Here is a 19,485-nt window from a genome sequence, read left to right as displayed (position 1 = left end):
ACATTACCAACAACCATTATTTTGATCACAAATAATGCATGTGTCAATGTCATGAGTATTATTTAAGTTAACGAGGTAAATAGGCTAAAAGAAAAACATGTTTTCCAGAAGAACTGCGCATCTCTTGAACGACAATATGCCTGCACTGCACCTCCAAGGTGTGTGTGTGTGTGTGTGTGTGTGTGTGTGTTGTGTGTGTGTGTGTGTGTGTGGTGTGTGTGTGTGTGTGTGTGTGTGTGTGTGTGTGTGTGCTGTGTGGTGTGTGTGTGGTGTGTTGTGTGTGGTGTTGTGTGTGTGTGTGTGTGTGTTTTTTTAAAGACCCCCATAGAGCTCAGTTTATAACTCGAACCCTGCATAAAGTGACGTCTTAATGAATAAATTTTACACTTAAAGGTAGGGTAGGTAAGTTTGAGAAACCAGCTCGAGATCGCTAGAATTTGAAAATACACAACCGGAGAAAATCTGCCACTTCCTCACAGAGCCCCTCCTCCAACACACACGAACGCGCACATGACCAATGAGGGCACCAGATAAGTTTGTGCACAGATGGAAGGCTGACAGGCAGGTAGGCCATCCAGTTATTTTAGCCGGGCCGGCTCAGATGATTGGTCGTGCTTTTTACAGTACTACAGCTTCCACAGATTATATTTATTTATGGATTTGTTGTCAAAGCACTTCAGATATTCATTGCTATCAGGATGTTAAGAGCATTCCATGGAATATAACAAGTGTATCTCCAGCCGGTTTCTCAAACTTACCTACCCCACCTTTAAAGATCAGTTTATCTTCAAACTACAGCTCCATCATTTTAGTATTCATCTTAAAAAACAGCACTTTAGTTACAAATCATAATGTTTATAGATCAATTAGAGATGATCAGCTGTTGATTGAGATGCAGTAAAATGTAAAAAATATAGATTTTACATTTGTGAATTACTTTTGAATGAATCACACTTTTAAAACTGCCGGTGAGCAGATCTAACTCCGCCCCTCTGAGAGGAGCCGGTGAGCAGATCTAACTCCGCCCCTCTGAGAGGAGCCGGTGAGCAGATCTAACTCCGCCCCTCAGAGGAGCCGGTGGACAGATCTAACCCCGCCCCGCTGAGAGGAGCCGGTGAGCAGATCTAACCCCGCCCCGCTGAGAGGAGCCGGTGAGCAGATCTAACCCCGCCCCGCTGAGAGGAGCCGGTGAGCAGATCTAACCCCGCCCCGCTGAGAGGAGCCGGTGAGCAGATCTACAGTCTGAAGCCTCGCGCTTTCTTTAACTCTCAGCTCATGTTGTTTGTTTATCACATTGTTTTACTGTTTGTTCAAACCGTTAGAGAACTACAACCGGGATTCATAACGCGGAGCAGCGCGTGAGAGGGAACACGTGCTCCCTGCAGGTAAGCTAACAGCTAACAGCTAATAAACAACTGTAGATTCAGAAAGTACCCGGATTAGTGATGTGTCGGTCGCGAACGAGCCGATTCTTTTGAACTAGAGATGGCAAATCCGGATCCTTTTACGGACTCAGGGTCTGAGTCAGTCATTGAAGAGATCCGGATCATACGAGTCATTTGAGTCATACGAGTCAGCATCACCAAGACGTAGAAATCCTATCGGTGAAACCGAAAAGTTGTTGCATTTCACGAGCATATTATTCCATATATTTTGAATATATATATATATATATATAATATCTGCATGTATATTTTCTATTTCGACATGTATATTTTATATTTTATTTTATTTTTCTTTCTATTCTTGTATATTTTGTAGTTTTGTTTTATTGTAAATGCCTTTTATGCTGCTGTAACAACAATTTCCCAATTTGGGATCAAATAAAGTACTATCTATCTATCTATCTATCTATTAACTGACGTTATATTAACCTCCGCTACACAGTGTATTTTGCTTTAATAAAAAATGTTGATCACAAAAAAAAGGGTTATTTTGCGATTTGGCGAATCTGAGTCTGCTGTTGACTCGTGCACGAGGACGAGTCTGCTGGATCTCTGGATCTGCTGCTATATGGTTACGGCTCCGAGTCCGCACGAGTCTGATCCGCTGTGTGTTGCAGCGAGTCAGGATTTGCGAATCTGCGAATCTGCTGTTGACTCGTGCATAATATAGCGCGGGAGCCGGGTGCTGGAGGAGGGGCTATGCTCGTGCACATGGCGGAGTATGGATCTCTGGATCTGCTATGCTATTACGGTTAGGAGCCGTCGGCTCCTCTGAGTCCCCACGAGTCTGCAGGAAGTTTCACTGATCCGCGTCCCCTGAGCCAAACGATCACTTCTGGCAGCTATCCTACTTGCCTAAAGGGTAGGTAGATGGACTGGGGTACGTTGTAATTGTGATTTTACATGTTATAAAGAGAGTAGCGAGTGACGCAATTTATAGTTTTAATGTGTACGTCACACCAAGTGTGGGACTCAAGGACTCGGGTTAATGGAGAGGGGAGACTCGTCACGACCAGCTCATTTCTAGGATCCGGGTTAATGATCCGGATGAATCAGGACTCACCCATCTCTATTTTGAACGGCTCTTTGGTACGAACGAGGGGAACCGAGTCGTACTTGGTGAGAAGCCGTTCTTGTTATCGTTCAATCGTTGGTCCGCACTCACTGCCTGCCAACATGCACTCGCCTTTTAAAAAAGCTTGATTTTGTTCCCCAAACGTATTCTGTGAAGACCCGCCCCTACTCTGATTGGTAGGTTTCAGCACGAGGAGTGAGATGGGGGGGGGTCTTAAGGGAATACGCGAGAGAGAAGTCATACCAAGTGGTACAGGACAGGTAGACCACGTGTTTTTCGAATGGAAAATGAGCCAAACGTGAAAGCGCAGCAGCATTTGGATTCACTTCAACCAAAACCCAGGCAGTGATAAAGCGCACCATTTGTAAAGGCAAAATATCCTTTAAAGCAGGGTCAACAAATAATCTCCATCGCCACTTAAAAACACAGTAGGCCTATCTAATATTAAGAGTTGCGTGAATTTCATTCAAGGCAAGGCAACTTTATTTACTTAACACATACAGAGGGTAAATTCAAAGTAGTATATTCACTGACATGAATGACATGGATATGGCGCCACCTTGTGTCATGTTTACAATGCAGATTATTTACATTAGGTCTGGCAATGCAGTCAATCATTATCCTGGTGATTATTTCGCAGATAAACCTAGTAACCCCGCCCCCTTTAAAAACAACGGCTCTTTTGAACGGCTCTTTGAAAGGAACGGAGCCATAAGATCCGGCTCCCTTTCAAAGAGCCATCATTCCCATCACTAACCCGGATCAGCCTACTGAGCATGCGCAGTGGGTTCCGCTCTGTCAGTCAGAGTAATTTATATTTGCGACGTCACGCCCATCTACTTCCGCTCCATGGGACCTTATTTCGGAAAAATTATGCATTGAAGTCAATGGAGAGAGAAAGGTTATCTTTCGATTCCCGTTTGAATTGTGCCATGAATTACACATATGATGTTTGTCAATCTTTAAAAAATCATTTCCATGTCAAAAAGTCACCAGTTTGTCGTAAAACTGTTGAAATATAAGACTATGAAAAATACGCAACTAGAAAGACTACAAATCCCAGAGTCGCGTAAGGTGATGTCACAATTGTTTTCTCCACTAAGAGATAGCTAAGATCAGCGCCATATAGATATAATCTATCTATGGCGCTGGCTAAGATAAGATCACTTTAACAAGATGCCTGTGTGCTTAGTACCAGGTTGTTATCATACCAGCAATGGGTCTTGCTCGTTCTTTTGCTTCCCGTCTGATGAAAGGACCAGGAGTGGCTTGGATCAAGTTAGCTACCTAGCTAGTAGCTAGCACGTTAGTTAGCATTACAGCCTTGTCATTTTTATTAGCCTTAACATGAAGTAACATTAAGTAACCCAAAATGTTAAACAGTAAGAGTAGTAGTCATATTTCGTGAACCCTTTGAAGAGTACTGTCAACACCGGTGGTGATCATTCTATAATACACCATTTAAGCCCGGGGGAGAAATGCTAACAGCTAACGCTAGCGATCTTCTCTACTTCATGCTATCTGCACAAATGGTTGACATTAAACATTAAAACGACCAGGCAGTTCAGAGAGAATCAAAGGAAGGCAGGCCGGCAGCTTTGCATGACTTTCTTCAGGACGTGTTTCATTGTGTTGATAGTGAGGGTAGTCAATCGTTTGTTGACAGTAGTGACGGCCATCTTGGTGACGTGTGTTGTTGACCAGAGATGTAGTTCATTGAGCGTTTCACACAAACAAATGTGTTACTTCACAGTTTTACCACACTTTTTTTTTTTTTTTTACTTGCAAAATTATCTTTTAAATTAACAAACATCATATGTGTAATTCGTGGCTCAATTCAAACGGGGGTCCTTTCTATATTCATGTTGCTCTGCAGGTGAGCTCCTCCGCTGTACAACCTCCATCACTCTGGGGTCTCAACCTCTCCAGGACCAGGACTCCATGACGGACCATAAAGCCTTCGTACCTGCACAGACTGAGGGGGATGGAGCAGGACCCCCTTCAGGTGCTGGGGGTCAGTGACTCTGCCCCCCCTCAGGTGGTGGGGGTCAGCAGGTGTGACTCCGCCCCCCTGCTGTGGAGAGATCAGGACCTGAGGGCAGTGAGGGTGCGGGGCCTGGTAGGGGCGCTGTTAGGAGCCCTGCCTCGGACCCCCCGACAGAACGGGAGGCTGGGGAGACCCCTGCTGCTGCTGCCCAGAGGGAGGAGCGCATGCTAACAGAGCTACATGCTAACAGCCAATGCTAACCAGGTGAGTGTACCTGCTGCTAACCAGTGAGTGTACCTGCTGCTAACCAGGTGAGTGTACCTGCTGTTAACCAGGTGAGTTTACCTGCTGTTAACCAGGTGAGTGTACCTGCTGTTAACCAGGTGAGTGTACCTGCTGTTAACCAGGTGAGTGTACCTGCTGTTAACCAGGAGAGTTTAACCAGGTGAGTGTACCTGCTGTTAACCAGGTGAGTGTACCTGCTGTTAACCAGGAGAGTTTAACCAGGTGAGTGTACCTGCTGTTAACCAGGTGAGTGTACCTGCTGTTAACCAGGTGAGTGTACCTGCTGTTAACCAGGTGAGTGTACCTGCTGTTAACCAGGTGAGTGTTGTGTTGTGTGCAGGGTGGAGGGGGGGTGCAGCTCAGTCTGCAGGTGAAGCAGCACCTGGAGGAGCAGGAGAGGAGCTTGGAGGAGCAGAGAGTCCTCGCTCTGCAGGACAGGAAGTCAGCGCTGCTGCACGCCATGACATCATCACACACAGGTGAGAGCAGTGACATCATCACACACAGGTGAGAGCAGTGACATCATCACACACAGGTGAGAGCAGTGACATCATCATACACAGGTGAGAGCAGTGACATCATCACACACAATCCGTGATGCGCCGGTGAAGATGGTTGCATCGTCTTTTGGCTCCTCTCCAAACTTTGCCCCTTTTCGTACTTTTGTACATATTTATTTTGCTTCTAACATGGTTCTCAACATGCAAGCCGACCGCACCGACTCTGCTACACAATATAGCAGAGAGGAACTTCTTCTATTGAGAAACTTCGTGGGACAATGGAGATTCGCCATGGCTACCTGTTGCTGTTCTACCTGAGAGACCTGAGAGAGACCTGAGAGAGACCTGAGAGAGACCTGAGAGAGACCTGAGAGAGACCTGAGAGAGACCTGAGAGAGACCTGAGAGACCTGAGAGACTTGAGAGACTTGAGAGACTTGAGAGACCTGAGAGACCTGAGAGACCTGAGAGACCTGAGAGACTTGAGAGACTTGAGAGACCTGAGAGAGACCTGAGAGACCTGAGAGACCTGAGAGACCTGAGAGACCTGAGAGACTTGAGAGACTTGAGAGACTTGAGAGACCTGAGAGACCTGAGAGAGACCTGAGAGAGACCTGAGAGAGACCTGAGAGAGACCTGAGAGACCTGACCTGAGAGACCTGAGAGAGACCTGAGAGACCTGAGAGACCTGAGAGACCTGAGAGACCTGAGAGACCTGACCTGAGAAGACCTGAGAGAGACTCTGAGAGAGACCTGAGAGAGACCTGAGAGTACCTGAGAGACCTGAGAGACCTGACCTGAGAGACCTGAGAGACCTGACCTGAGAGACCTGAGAGAGACCTGAGAGACGTGAGAGACCTGAGAGAGACCTGAGAGAGACCTGAGAGAGACCTGAGAGAGACCTGAGAGAGACCTGAGAGAGACCTGAGAGAGACCTGAGAGAGACCTGAGAGACTTGAGAGACCTGAGAGAGACCTGAGAGAGACCTGAGAGAGACCTGAGAGACCTGAGAGAGACCTGAGAGAGACCTGAGAGACCTGAGAGACCTGAGAGAGACCTGAGAGACCTGAGAGAGACCTGAGAGACCTGAGAGAGACCTGAGAGACCTGAGAGACCTGAGAGACCTGAGAGAGACCTGAGAGAGACCTGAGAGAGACCTGAGAGAGACCTGAGAGACCTGAGAGAGACCTGAGGAGACCTGAGAGAGACCTGAGAGAGACCTGAGGACCTGAGACCTGAGAGAGACCTGAGGACCTAGAGACCTGAGAGAGACCTGAGAGACCTGAGAGACCTGAGAGACCTGAGAGACCTGAGAGAGACCTGAGAGGACCTGAGAGGACCTGAGAGAGACCTGAGAGAGACCTGAGAGAGACCTGAGAGAGACCTGAGAGAGACCTGAGAGAGACCTGAGAGAGACCTGAGAGAGACCTGAGAGAGACCTGAGAGAGACCTGAGAGAGACCTGAGAGAGACCTGAGAGACCTGAGAGAGACCTGAGAGACTTGAGAGAGACCTGAGAGAGACCTGAGAGAGACCTGAGAGACCTGAGAGAGACCTGAGAGACCTGAGAGACTTGAGAGACCTGAGAGACCTGAGAGACCTGAGAGACCTGAGAGACCTGAGAGAGACCTGAGAGCCTTGAGAGAGACCTGAGAGAGACCTGAGAGAGACCTGAGAGAACCTGAGAGACTTGAGAGACCTGAAGAGACCTGAGAGACCTGAGAGACCTGAGAGATCCCGGGCTGCTGGTCAGACTGAGGAAACGAGAGAATCGGCCCCCCTCTTCCGAGTATTCTTCTGGCTAATGTTTCAATCCATTGAAATAAGCTAGATGAACTCAGAAGCCGGATTGCTTTTCAACGGGACATTAAGAACTGTAACGTGTTAATTCTCACTGAGACTTGGCTCAACCCCGCTATCCCGGACTCCCGCTATTGTTCCTGATGGATTCTCTATTTTTCGTCAGGACCGGACTGCTAACTCGGGGGGAAAGTAAGGGAGGCGGTGTGTGTGTAATGACTAACAACAACTGGTGCTCAGATGTGAAGATTATTTCATCGGACTGTTCCGCACAGCTAGAGCACCTCATGATCTCATGTCGGGCCTTCCATCTGCCGAGGGAATTCACATCTGTTGTGATAACAGCAGTGTATATCCCGCCGCTCGCCGACAACAACAACACGGCACTCGATCAGCTGTTTGGGATTATTGATAAGACCGAGACTTCACGGCCAGATGCGGCGTTCGTTGTGGCCGGAGATTTCAACACCGCCAACATGAAGAAGGTCTTGCCAAAATATTACCAACACATCAACTTCCCGACGCGCGGGGGAAACATACTGGACCATGTTTATTCCCCTTTTCAACATGGATACAAGGTTCTCCCTCGCCCTCCCTTCAGACCACATCTCTCTGCTGCTGCTGCCTGCTTACAAGCAGAAACTCAAACGGGACAGACCGATAACAAGGACAGTACAGCGATGGAGCGTGGAGTCAGATGCAGCACTGCAGGACTGCTCTGCATCTACGGATTGGAGTGTGTTTGAGGACAACAACATCAACACACACACGGACACTGTCATCTGCTACATTGGGAAATGCATCGATGACGTGGTACCGAAGGTTTCTGTACGGACATTCCCAAAATCAAAAGGCCCTGGGTAAACGGTGAGTGCGCGGCAACTGAAAGCGCGCACTCTCGCCGCACACAGCGGGAGATCTGGAGGAGTACAGGAAGTCTAGGTATGATCTCCGGAGAGCAATCAGCAGCAAAGAGACAGTACAAAGAGAAGGTGGAATCTGACTTCAAAGGCTGTAACACTAGGAATATGTTGGGCGGGACTAAGGACAATGACTGACTACAAAGGAGCAGCGGGGGGTGCTGCGGAGTGTCTGCGTGCGCATCTCTCCCAGATGAGCTAACAGTTTTTTTTGCACGCTTTGAGAGCAGCCAGGCTGTGGAGGTACAGAGGGACCAGGAGCTACACTGCCCTTTAAATAGGGCAGATGTGTGTAAATCCTTTTAAAAGGGTTAACCCACACAAGGCTCCTGGACCTGATGGCATCCCTGGCCGTGTTTCTCAGGGTGTGTGCAGTTCAGCTGGCAGAGGTGTTCACAGACATCTTCAACAGGTCCCTGCTGCAGTCTGTAGTCCCCCACATGTTTCAAACACTCCACCATCATTCCTGTCCCCAAAAGGACAATCATCACCTGCCCCAACGACTACCGCCCAGTAGCACTCACCTCCATCATAATGAAGTGCTTTGAGCGGTTAGTCAAATTATTCATCACCTCCTCCCCCTCCCTGAATCTCTGGGACCCCCTGCCAGTTTGCCTACAGAGCAAACTGGTCCACAGACGACGCCATAGCCCTCACCCTCCACACTGCCCTCTCACACCTGGACCCGAAGAACAGGAACACATATGTAAGAATGCTGTTCATTGACTACAGTTCAGCATTCAATACCATTGTGCCCTCCAAGCTGGCCATCAAGCTCAGAGACCTCGGGCTCAACAGCGCCCTCTGTGACTGGATCCTGAACTTCCTGACGGGCAGACCCCAGGCAGTGCGGGTGGGAACATCACATCCTCCACCCTGATTCTCAACACCGGTGCCCCTCAAGGCTGCGTGCTCAGCCCTCTCCTCTACTCCCTGTTCACTCACGACCTGCGTGGCCACACACAGCTCCAACACCATCGTGAAGTTTGCTGACGACACGACCGTCATCGGCCAGATCACAGACGATGACGAGACGGCGTACAGAGAGGAGGTCGAAAACCTGACATCTTGGTGCCAGGAGAACAACCTCCATCTCAACATCAGCAAAACAAAGGAGCTGATTGTGGACTACAGGAAGGCAGCAGGGAGAGGGACACGCCCCCATCGCCATCAATGGGACTACGGTGGAGAGAGGCAGCAGCTTCAGGTTCCTCTGTGTCCACATCACTGAGGACCTGACATGGACTCATCACTGAGGACCTGACATGGACTCTTCACTGAGGACCTGATATGGACTCATCCCTGAGGACCCTGATATGGACTCATCACTGAGGACCTGATATGGACTCACTACTGAGGACCTGACATGGACTCTTCACTGAGGACCCTGACATGGACTCTTCACTGAGGACCTGACATGGACTCTTCACTGAGGACCTGACATGGACTCTTCACTGAGGGACCTGACATGGACTCTCACTGAGGAGCACCGTGCACAGGTGCACCATAGAGAGGATCCTGACCTTCTACAGGTGCACCATAGAGAGGATCCTGACCTTCTACAGGTGCTCCATAGAGAGGATCTGACTTCTACAGGTGCACCATAGAGAGCATCCTGACCTTCTACAGGGGGCACCATAGAGAGGATCCTGACCTTCTACAGGTGCAACCATAGAGAGTATCCTGACCTTCTACAGGTGCACCATAGAGAGCATCCTGACCTTCTACCGGTGCACCATAGAGAGCATCCTGACCTTCTACAGGTTGCACCATAGAGAGTATCTGACTGCAGCATGACGGCCCTGGTACGGCAGCTGCACCGACCTCGATCGTAAGCTTTACAGAGGGTGTGAAAACTGCACAGCACATCACCAGGACGGAGCTTGCCATCCATGGAGGACCTTACTCCCAGCGGCCTCAGGAAGAAATCCCTACAGATTATCAAAGACCCCATCACCCCAGCCACAAACTGTTTCTTCCCCGCGGGTGTAGTGAGACTGTTTAAACAATTGAACTGTTGAAAACAACTTCAAAACATTCATCTGCTACTCAGTAATATATATCTAATATCTAATATATATCCAGTCCATGAACTTTGTATATAGACTCGTACTGCACTATTCCACCTACTCACTTTATTTTAGAACTATTTTTCTTTTTGTATTACTTTTACTATCTGTATTATTATTATGTTGCATTGTTGGAGAAGCCTGTGACATAAGATTTTCAACGACATAATTACTCTGTAGCTATGTTAGTTTGACCAATAAAGAACCTTGAACCTTGAGGTGAGAGCAGTGACATCATCACATCCTGCTCTGGTTCTGCTCCAGGAGTGGAGTGCACGGCTGGGCGTAATAAAGTATTCTTAACTCTAACGTCGGGCTGAGGTACGTCTGACTTGGTGATTTAAATGTACACCGAGTGCACCAAGCCTGACTAGTCACTCCTCCCCCTCAGTTTCTTTGGGCCCCTAAGAGGCCCTGCGCGGCCCGCCTGGAGGCCCCTGCACCGCAGCTTACCTTCCCCCGGGGGGCGATGGGCTGGCAGTACAGCTGAGCACGGCAAGGGCGGGGCTTCATCACTGCCACGAGGGGACCGGGCCTTCTCAGGGCCCAGCAGCCAATCACAGCGCAGCACGACTTCCTCAGGGCCCAGCAGCAATCACAGCGCAGCACGACTCCAAGGCCCCGCGCCAGGTACCAGGTGTTCAGAGACCTGAGGGGGGGGCGGGCTTCTACCTGACGTCAGCGGGAAGTTCGGAGGAGACTTCCTGGTTTTACCCAGGTGAGAGGGGGCGGGACAAATACACACAAATACAAGAGTGTTTACAAGTGAAGACAAAAACAACATCAACAACAACAACACCACCAGAACCACCTGAGTTCTACACCATGTTCTTCATACCATGACCTCTTAACCAATTAAAACCCCTCACAGACCACCTGACTCCTTAAATATCAGAACCAAGCGGCCTGCCTCAGCGCTCCAACAGTAACACATGACAGCTCCAACAGTAACACATGACAGCTCCAACAGTAACCAGCTCCAACTAGTAACACATGACAGCTCCAACAGTAACACATGACAGCTCCAACCGTAACACGTGACCGCCTCCAACAGTAACACGTGACAGCTCCAACAGTAACCAGCTCCAACAGTAACACATGACCGCTCCAACAGTAACACGTGAACAGCTCCAACAGTAACACGTGACCGCTCCAACAGTAACCAGCTCCAACAGTAACACGTGACAGCTCCAACAGTAACACATGACAGCTCCAACAGTAACACATGACAGCTCCAACAGTAACCAGCTCCAACAGTAACACATGACAGCTCCAACAGTAACACATGACCGCTCCAACAGTAACACGTGACCGCTCCAACAGTAACACGTGACCGCTCCAACAGTAACACGTGACAGCTCCAACAGTAACACATGACCGCTTCCAACAAGTAACCACATGAAGCTCCAAACAGTAACACATGACAGCTCCAACAGTAACACGTGACAGCTCCAACAGTAAGCACGTGACCGCTCCAACAGTAACCAGCTCCAACTAGTAAACACGTGACCCGCTCCAACAGTAACACGTGACCAGCTCCAACCAGTACACCCGTGACAGCTCCAACAGTAACCAGCTCCAACAGTAAACACGTGACAGCTCCAACAGTAACACGTGCAGCTCTCCAACAGTAACACGTGACAGCTCCAACAGTAACACATGACCGCTCCAACAGTAACACGTGACAGCTCCAACAGTACACGTGACAGCTCCAACAGGAACCACAGTGACAGCTCCAACAGTAAACACGTGACAGCTCCAACAGTAACACGTGACCAGCTCCAACAGTAACCAGCTCCAAACAGTAACACGTGACCGCTCCAACAGTAACACGTGACCGCTCCAACAGTAACACGTGACAGCTCCAACAGTAACACGTGACAGCTCCAACAGTAACACGTGACAGCTCCAACAGTACACGTGACAGCTCCAACAGTAACACGTGACAGCTCCAACAGTAACACGTGACAGCTCCAACAGTAACACGTGACAGCTCCAACAGTAACCAGCTCCAACAGTAACACGTGACCGCTCCAACAGTAACACGTGACCGCTCCAACAGTAACACGTGACCGCTCCAACAGTAACACGTGACAGCTCCAACAGTAACACGTGACAGCTCCAACAGTAACACGTGACCGCTCCAACAGTAACACGTGACAGCTCCAACAGTAACACGTGACAGCTCCAACAGTAACACGTGACCGCTCCAACAGTAACACGTGACAGCTCCAACAGTAACACGTGACAGCTCCAACAGTAACACGTGACCGCTCCAACAGTAACACGTGACAGCTCCAACAGTAACACGTGACAGCTCCAACAGTAACACGTGACAGCTCCAACAGTAACACGTGACAGCTCCAACAGTAACACGTGACAGCTCCAACAGTAACACGTGACCGCTCCAACAGTAACACGTGACAGCTCCAACAGTAACACGTGACAGCTCCAACAGTAACACGTGACAGCTCCAACAGTAACACGTGACCGCTCCAACAGTAACACGTGACAGCTCCAACAGTAACACGTGACCGCTCCAACAGTAACACGTGACCGCTCCAACAGTAACACATGACAGCTCCAACAGTAACCAGCTCCAACAGTAACACATGACCGCTCCAACAGTAACACATGACCGCTCCAACAGTAACACATGACCGCTCCAACAGTAACACATGACAGCTCCAACAGTAACACATGACCGCTCCAACAGTAACACATGACAGCTCCAACAGTAACACATGACCGCTCCAACAGTAACCAGCTCCAACAGTAACACATGACAGCTCCAACAGTAACCAGCTCCAACAGTAACACGTGGACAGCATCCAACAGTAAACCAGCTCCAACAGTAACACGTGACAGCTCCAACAGTAACACGTGACAGCTCCAACATTAACACGTGACACTCCAATCAGTTAACACGTGACAGCTCCAACAGTAACACGTGACCGCTCCAACAGTAACACGTGACCGCTCCAACAGTAACACGTGACAGTAACACGTGACAGCTCCAACAGTAACACATGACAGCTCCAACAGTAACCCAGCTCCCAACAGTACACATGACATGCTCCAACATTAACACATGACAACTCCAACAGTAACACATGACAGCTCCAACAGTAACACGTGAACAGCTCCAACAGTAACACATGGACAGCTCCAACAGTAACACGTGACCCCGCTCCAACAGTAACACGTGACAGCTCCAACAGTAACACGTGACAAGCTCCAACAGTAACCAGCTCCAACAGTAACACGTTGAACCGCTCCAACAGTAACACGGACAGCTCCAACAGTAACACGTGACCAGCTCCAACAGTAACACGTGACAGCTCCAGACAGTAACCAGCTCCAACAGTAACACGTGACCGCTCCATCAGTAACACGTGACCGCTCCAACAGTAACACGTGACAGCTCCTAACAGTAACACAGTGACGGCTCCAAACAGTAACACGTGACGGCTCCAACAGTAACACGTGACGGCTCCAACAGTAACCAGCTCCAACAGTAACACATGACCGCTCCAACAGTAACACGTGACAGCTCCAACAGTAACACGTGACAGCTCCAACAGTAACCAGCTCCAACAGTAACACGTGACGGCTCCAACAGTAACACGTGACGGCTCCAACAGTAACACGTGACAGCTCCAACAGTAACACGTGACCGCTCCAACAGTAACACGTGACCGCTCCAACAGTAACACGTGACAGCTCCAACAGTAACACGTGACAGCTCCAACAGTAACACGTGACAGCTCCAACAGTAACACATGACAGCTCCAACAGTAACACATGACAGCTCCAACAGTAACACATGACAGCTCACATGACAGCTCCAACAGTAACACATGACAGCTCTAACAGTAACACATGACCGCTCCAACAGTAACACGTGACAGCTCCAACAGTAACACGTGACAGCTCCAACAGTAACACGTGACAGCTCCAACAGTAACACGTGACCGCTCCAACAGTAACACGTGACCGCTCCAACAGTAACACGTGACAGCTCCAACAGTAACACGTGACAGCTCCAACAGTAACACGTGACAGCTCCAACAGTAACACATGACAGCTCCAACAGTAACCAGCTCCAACAGTAACACGTGACAGCTCCAACAGTAACACGTGACAGCTCCAACAGTAACACGTGACAGCTCCAACAGTAACACGTGACCGCTCCAACAGTAACACGTGACAACTCCAACAGTAACACGTGACAGCTCCAACAGTAACACATGACAGCTCCAACAGTAACACATGACAGCTCCAACAGTAACACATGACAGCTCCAACAGTAACACATGACAGCTCCAACAGTAACCAGCTCCAACAGTAACACGTGACAGCTCCAACAGTAACACATGACAGCTCCAACAGTAACACATGACAGCTCCAACAGTAACCAGCTCCAACAGTAACACATGACAGCTCCAACAGTAACACATGACAGCTCCAACAGTAACCAGCTCCAACAGTAACACATGACAGCTCCAACAGTAACACATGACAGCTCCAACAGTAACACATGACAGCTCCAACAGTAACACATGACAGCTCCAACAGTAACACATGACCGCTCCAACAGTAACACATGACAACTCCAACAGTAACATATGACAGCTCCAACAGTAACACATGACCGCTCCAACAGTAACACATGACAACTCCAACAGTAACATATGACAGCTCCAACAGTAACACATGACAGCTCCAACAGTAACACATGACAGCTCCAACAGTAACATATGACAGCTCCAACAGTAACACGTGACAGCTCCAACAGTAACCAGCTCCAACAGTAACACGTGACAGCTCCAACAGTAACACATGACAGCTCCAACAGTAACACATGACCGCTCCAACAGTAACACATGACAGCTCCAACAGTAACCAGCTCCAACAGTAACACATGACAGCTCCAAGAGTAACCAGCTCCAACAGTAACCAGCTCCAACAGTAACACATGACAGCTCCAACAGTAACACATGACGGCTCCAACAGTAACACATGACAGCTTCAAGTTAACATGAATTCAACATCAAACACAAGTTCATTATTTACACTGTTTAATAACCATGTGTTTAATAACGCCAGGTTACGTATTGTAACCCTTGTTATATTAACACAGGCGGAGCCCTCTACTAGACTCTATGGGTACTACCCTCTATGCAAGCATTAACCTACTGAGATTTCTATAGACGTAGCCGGCCTTGGGGCGGGCCTACCTGAATGCGCGCGCATCTCACCTCCGTATAAAAGGAGGCTCGCCTCCTGACTATCATCCTATACCTCTCTTCAGCGAGCGGAATAGGACAGACAGTGCCTGAGTAGAGGGCTCCGCCTGTGTTAATATAACAAGGGTTACAATACGTAACCCGGCGTTGTATCTCTCACAGGCTCCGCCCTCTACTGGACTCTATGGGTACAGTGGGTGGAGCCCGGATGTATATATATATGTTTAACAACCAGGTGTTTAACAACCAGGTGTTTAATAACCAGGTGTTTAATAATCAGGTGTTTAATAACCAGGTGTTTAACAACCAGGTGTTTAACAACCAGGTGTTAAACAACCAGGTGTTAAACAACCAGGTGTTTAATAATCAGGTGTTTAATAATCAGGTGTTTAATAATCAGGTGTTTAACAACCAGGTGTTTAACAACCAGGTGTTAAACAACCAGGTGTTAAACAACCGGTGTTAATAATCAGGTGTTTAATAATCAGGTGTTTAATAATCAGATGTTTAATAATCAGATGTTTAATAACCAGGTGTTATCAATCAGATGTTTAATAATCAGATGTTTAATAACCAGATGTAATAATCAGACTTTAATAACCAGGTGTTTAAAAATCAGATGTTTAATAATCAGATGTTTAATAACCAGGTGTTTAATAATCAGATGTTTAATAACCAGATGTTTAACAACCAGGTGTTTAATAATCAGATGTTTAATAATCAGGTGTTTAATAATCAGGTGTTTAATAATCAGATGTTTAATAATCAGATGTTTAATAACCAGGTGTTTATCAATCAGATGTTTAATAATCAGATGTTTAATAACCAGATGTTTAATAATCAGACTTTTAATAACCAGGTGTTTATCAATCAGATGTTTAATAATCAGATGTTTAATAACCAGGTGTTTAATAATCAGATGTTTAATAATCAGATGTTTAATAATCAGATGTTTAATAATCAGATGTTTAATAATCAGATGTTTAATAATCAGATGTTTAATAACCAGGTGTTTAATAATCAGATGTTTAATAATCAGATGTTTAATAACCAGGTGTTTAATAATCAGATGTTTAATAACCAGGTGTTTAATAACCAGGTGTTTAATAACCAGGTGTTTAACAACCAGGTGTTTATCAATCAGATGTTTAATAACCAGGTGTTTATCAATCAGATGTTTAATAATCAGATGTTTAATAACCAGGTGTTTAATAACCAGGTGTTTAATAACCAGGTGTTTAACAACCAGGTGTTTAATAATCAGATGTTTATCAATCAGATGTTTAATAACCAGGTGTTTATCAATCAGATGTTTAATAACCAGGTGTTTAACAACCAGGTGTTTATCAATCAGATGTTTAATAACCAGGTGTTTATCAATCAGATGTTTAATAACCAGGTGTTTAATAACCAGGTGTTTAACAACCAGGTGTTTATCAATCAGATGTTTATCAATCAGATGTTTAATAACCAGGTGTTTAAAACACAGTGTTTATCAATCAGGTGTTTAATAATCAGATGTTTATCAATCAGATGTTTAATAACCAGGTGTTTAATAACCAGGTGTTTAATAACCAGGTGTTTAATAACCAGGTGTTTAATAATCAGATGTTTAATAACCAGATGTTTAATAATCAGATGTTTAATAATCAGATGTTTAATAACCAGGTGTTTAATAATCAGATGTTTAATAACCAGGTGTTTAATAATCAGATGTTTAATAACCAGGTGTTTAATAATCAGATGTTTAATAACCAGGTGTTTATCAATCAGATGTTTAATAACCAGGTGTTTAATAACCAGGTGTTTATCAATCAGATGTTTAATAACCAGGTGTTTATCAATCAGATGTTTAATAACCAGGTGTTTAATAACCAGGTGTTTAACAACCAGGTGTTTAATAATCAGATGTTTATCAATCAGATGTTTAATAACCAGGTGTTTAACAACCAGGTGTTTATCAACCAGGTGTTTAATAATCAGGTATTTATCAATCAGATGTTTAATAACCAGGTGTTTAATAACCAGGTGTTTAATAACCAGGTGTTTAATAACCAGGTGTTTAATAATCAGATGTTTAATAACCAGATGTTTAATAATCAGATGTTTAATAACCAGATGTTTAATAACCAGGTGTTTAATAATCAGATGTTTAATAACCAGGTGTTTAATAATCAGATGTTTAATAACCAGGTGTTTAATAACCAGGTGTTTATCAATCAGGTGTTTAATAATCAGGTGTTTAATAACCAGATGTTTAATAACCAGGTGTTTAACAACCAGGTGTTTATCAATCAGATGTTTAATAATCAGATGTTTAATAACCAGGTGTTTAATAACCAGGTGTTTATCAATCAGGTGTTTAATAACCAGGTGTTTAATAATCAGGTGTTTAACAACCAGGTGTTTAATAACCAGGTGTTTAATAATCAGGTGTTTAATAACCAGGTGTTTAATAATCAGGTGTTTAACAACCAGGTGTTTAACAACCAGGTGTTTAACAACCAGGTGTTTAACAATCAGGTGTTTAATAACCAGGTGTTTAACAATCAGGTGTTTAATAACCAGGTGTTTAACAACCAGGTGTTTAACAACCAGGTGTTTAACAACCAGGTGTTTATCAATCAGGTGTTTAATAACCAGGTGTTTAATAACCAGGTGTTTAATAACCAGGTGTTTAATAACCAGGTGTTTAATAACCAGGTGTTTAACAACCAGGTGTTTATCAATCAGGTGTTTAATAACCAGGTGTTTAATAACCAGGTGTTTAATAACCAGGTGTTTAATAATCAGGTGTTTAATAACCAGATGTTTAATAACCAGGTGTTTAACAACCAGGTGTTTAACAACCAGGTGTTTAATAATCAGATGTTTAACAACCAGGTGTTTATCAATCAGGTGTTTAATAACCAGGTGTTTAATAACCAGGTGTTTAATAACCAGGTGTTTAATAATCAGGTGTTTAATAATCAGATGTTTAATAACCAGGTGTTTAATAACCAGGTGTTTAATAATCAGGTGTTTAATAATCAGATGTTTAACAACCAGGTGTTTATCAATCAGGTGTTTAATAACCAGGTGTTTAATAACCAGGTGTTTAACAACCAGGTGTTTAATAATCAGGTGTTTAATAATCAGATGTTTAACAACCAGGTGTTTATCAATCAGGTGTTTAATAATCAGGTGTTTAATAATCAGATGTTTAACAACCAGGTGTTTATCAATCAGGTGTTTAATAATCAGGTGTTTAATAACCAGGTGTTTAATAATCAGGTGTTTAATAACCAGGTGTTTAATAATCAGGTGTTTAATAACCAGATGTTTATCAATCAGATGTTTAATAACCAGGTGTTTAATAACCAGGTGTTTAATAACCAGGTGTTTAATAATCAGATGTTTAATAATCAGATGTTTAATAACCAGATGTTTAATAACCAGGTGTTTAATAACCAGGTGTTTAATAACCAGGTGTTTAATAATCAGATGTTTAATAACCAGGTGTTTAATAATCAGGTGTTTAATAATCAGGTGTTTAATAACCAGGTGTTTAACAACCAGGTGTTTATCAATCAGATGTTTAATAACCAGGTGTTTAATAACCAGGTGTTTATCAATCAGGTGTTTAATAACCAGGTGTTTAATAACCAGGTGTTTAATAACCAGGTGTTTAATAATCAGATGTTTAATAATCAGATGTTTAATAACCAGGTGTTTAATAATCAGGTGTTTAATAACCAGGTGTTTAATAATCAGGTGTTTAATAACCAGGTGTTTAACAACCAGGTGTTTAATAACCAGGTGTTTAATAACCAGGTGTTTAATAACCAGGTGTTAATATCAGGTGTTTAACAACCAGGTGTTTAACAACCAGGTGTTTAACAATCAGGTGTTTAATAACCAGGTGTTTAACAATCAGGTGTTTAATAACCAGGTGTTTAATAACCAGGTGTTTAATAACCAGGTGTTTAATAATCAGGTGTTTAATAACCAGGTGTTTAATAACCAGGTGTTTAATAACCAGGTGTTTAATAACCAGGTGTTTAACAACCAGATGTTTAATAACCAGGTGTTTAACAACCAGGTGTTTAATAACCAGGTGTTTAACAATCAGGTGTTTAATAACCAGGTGTTTAATAACCAGGTGTTTAATAACCAGG

At 45.2% G+C, this 19,485-nt stretch overlaps 1 protein-coding gene across 1 annotated transcript; it reads left to right on the top strand.

The window, feature by feature from the left end:
* Positions 1 to 1,211: 1,211 nt before the first annotated feature.
* On the top strand, positions 1,212 to 10,797 carry tsen34 (TSEN34 tRNA splicing endonuclease subunit; the record flags this gene model as incomplete). The annotated part of the gene is given in 7 exon segments (XM_034115445.1): positions 1,212 to 1,385; positions 4,397 to 4,717; positions 4,720 to 4,818; positions 5,133 to 5,297; positions 10,573 to 10,734; positions 10,737 to 10,758; positions 10,761 to 10,797. Coding segments are annotated over 6 exon segments (698 nt in total), but the record flags the coding sequence as incomplete, so codon positions are not given.
* Between the last annotated feature and the right edge of the window lie 8,688 nt (positions 10,798 to 19,485).

This window comes from Trematomus bernacchii, unplaced genomic scaffold (genome assembly GCF_902827165.1).
Source record: "Trematomus bernacchii unplaced genomic scaffold, fTreBer1.1, whole genome shotgun sequence".
Taxonomy (NCBI): Eukaryota; Metazoa; Chordata; class Actinopteri; order Perciformes; family Nototheniidae; genus Trematomus; species Trematomus bernacchii.
Note: the sequence above shows the minus strand (reverse complement) of the source record. Positions and strands in the feature narration are given on the sequence as shown.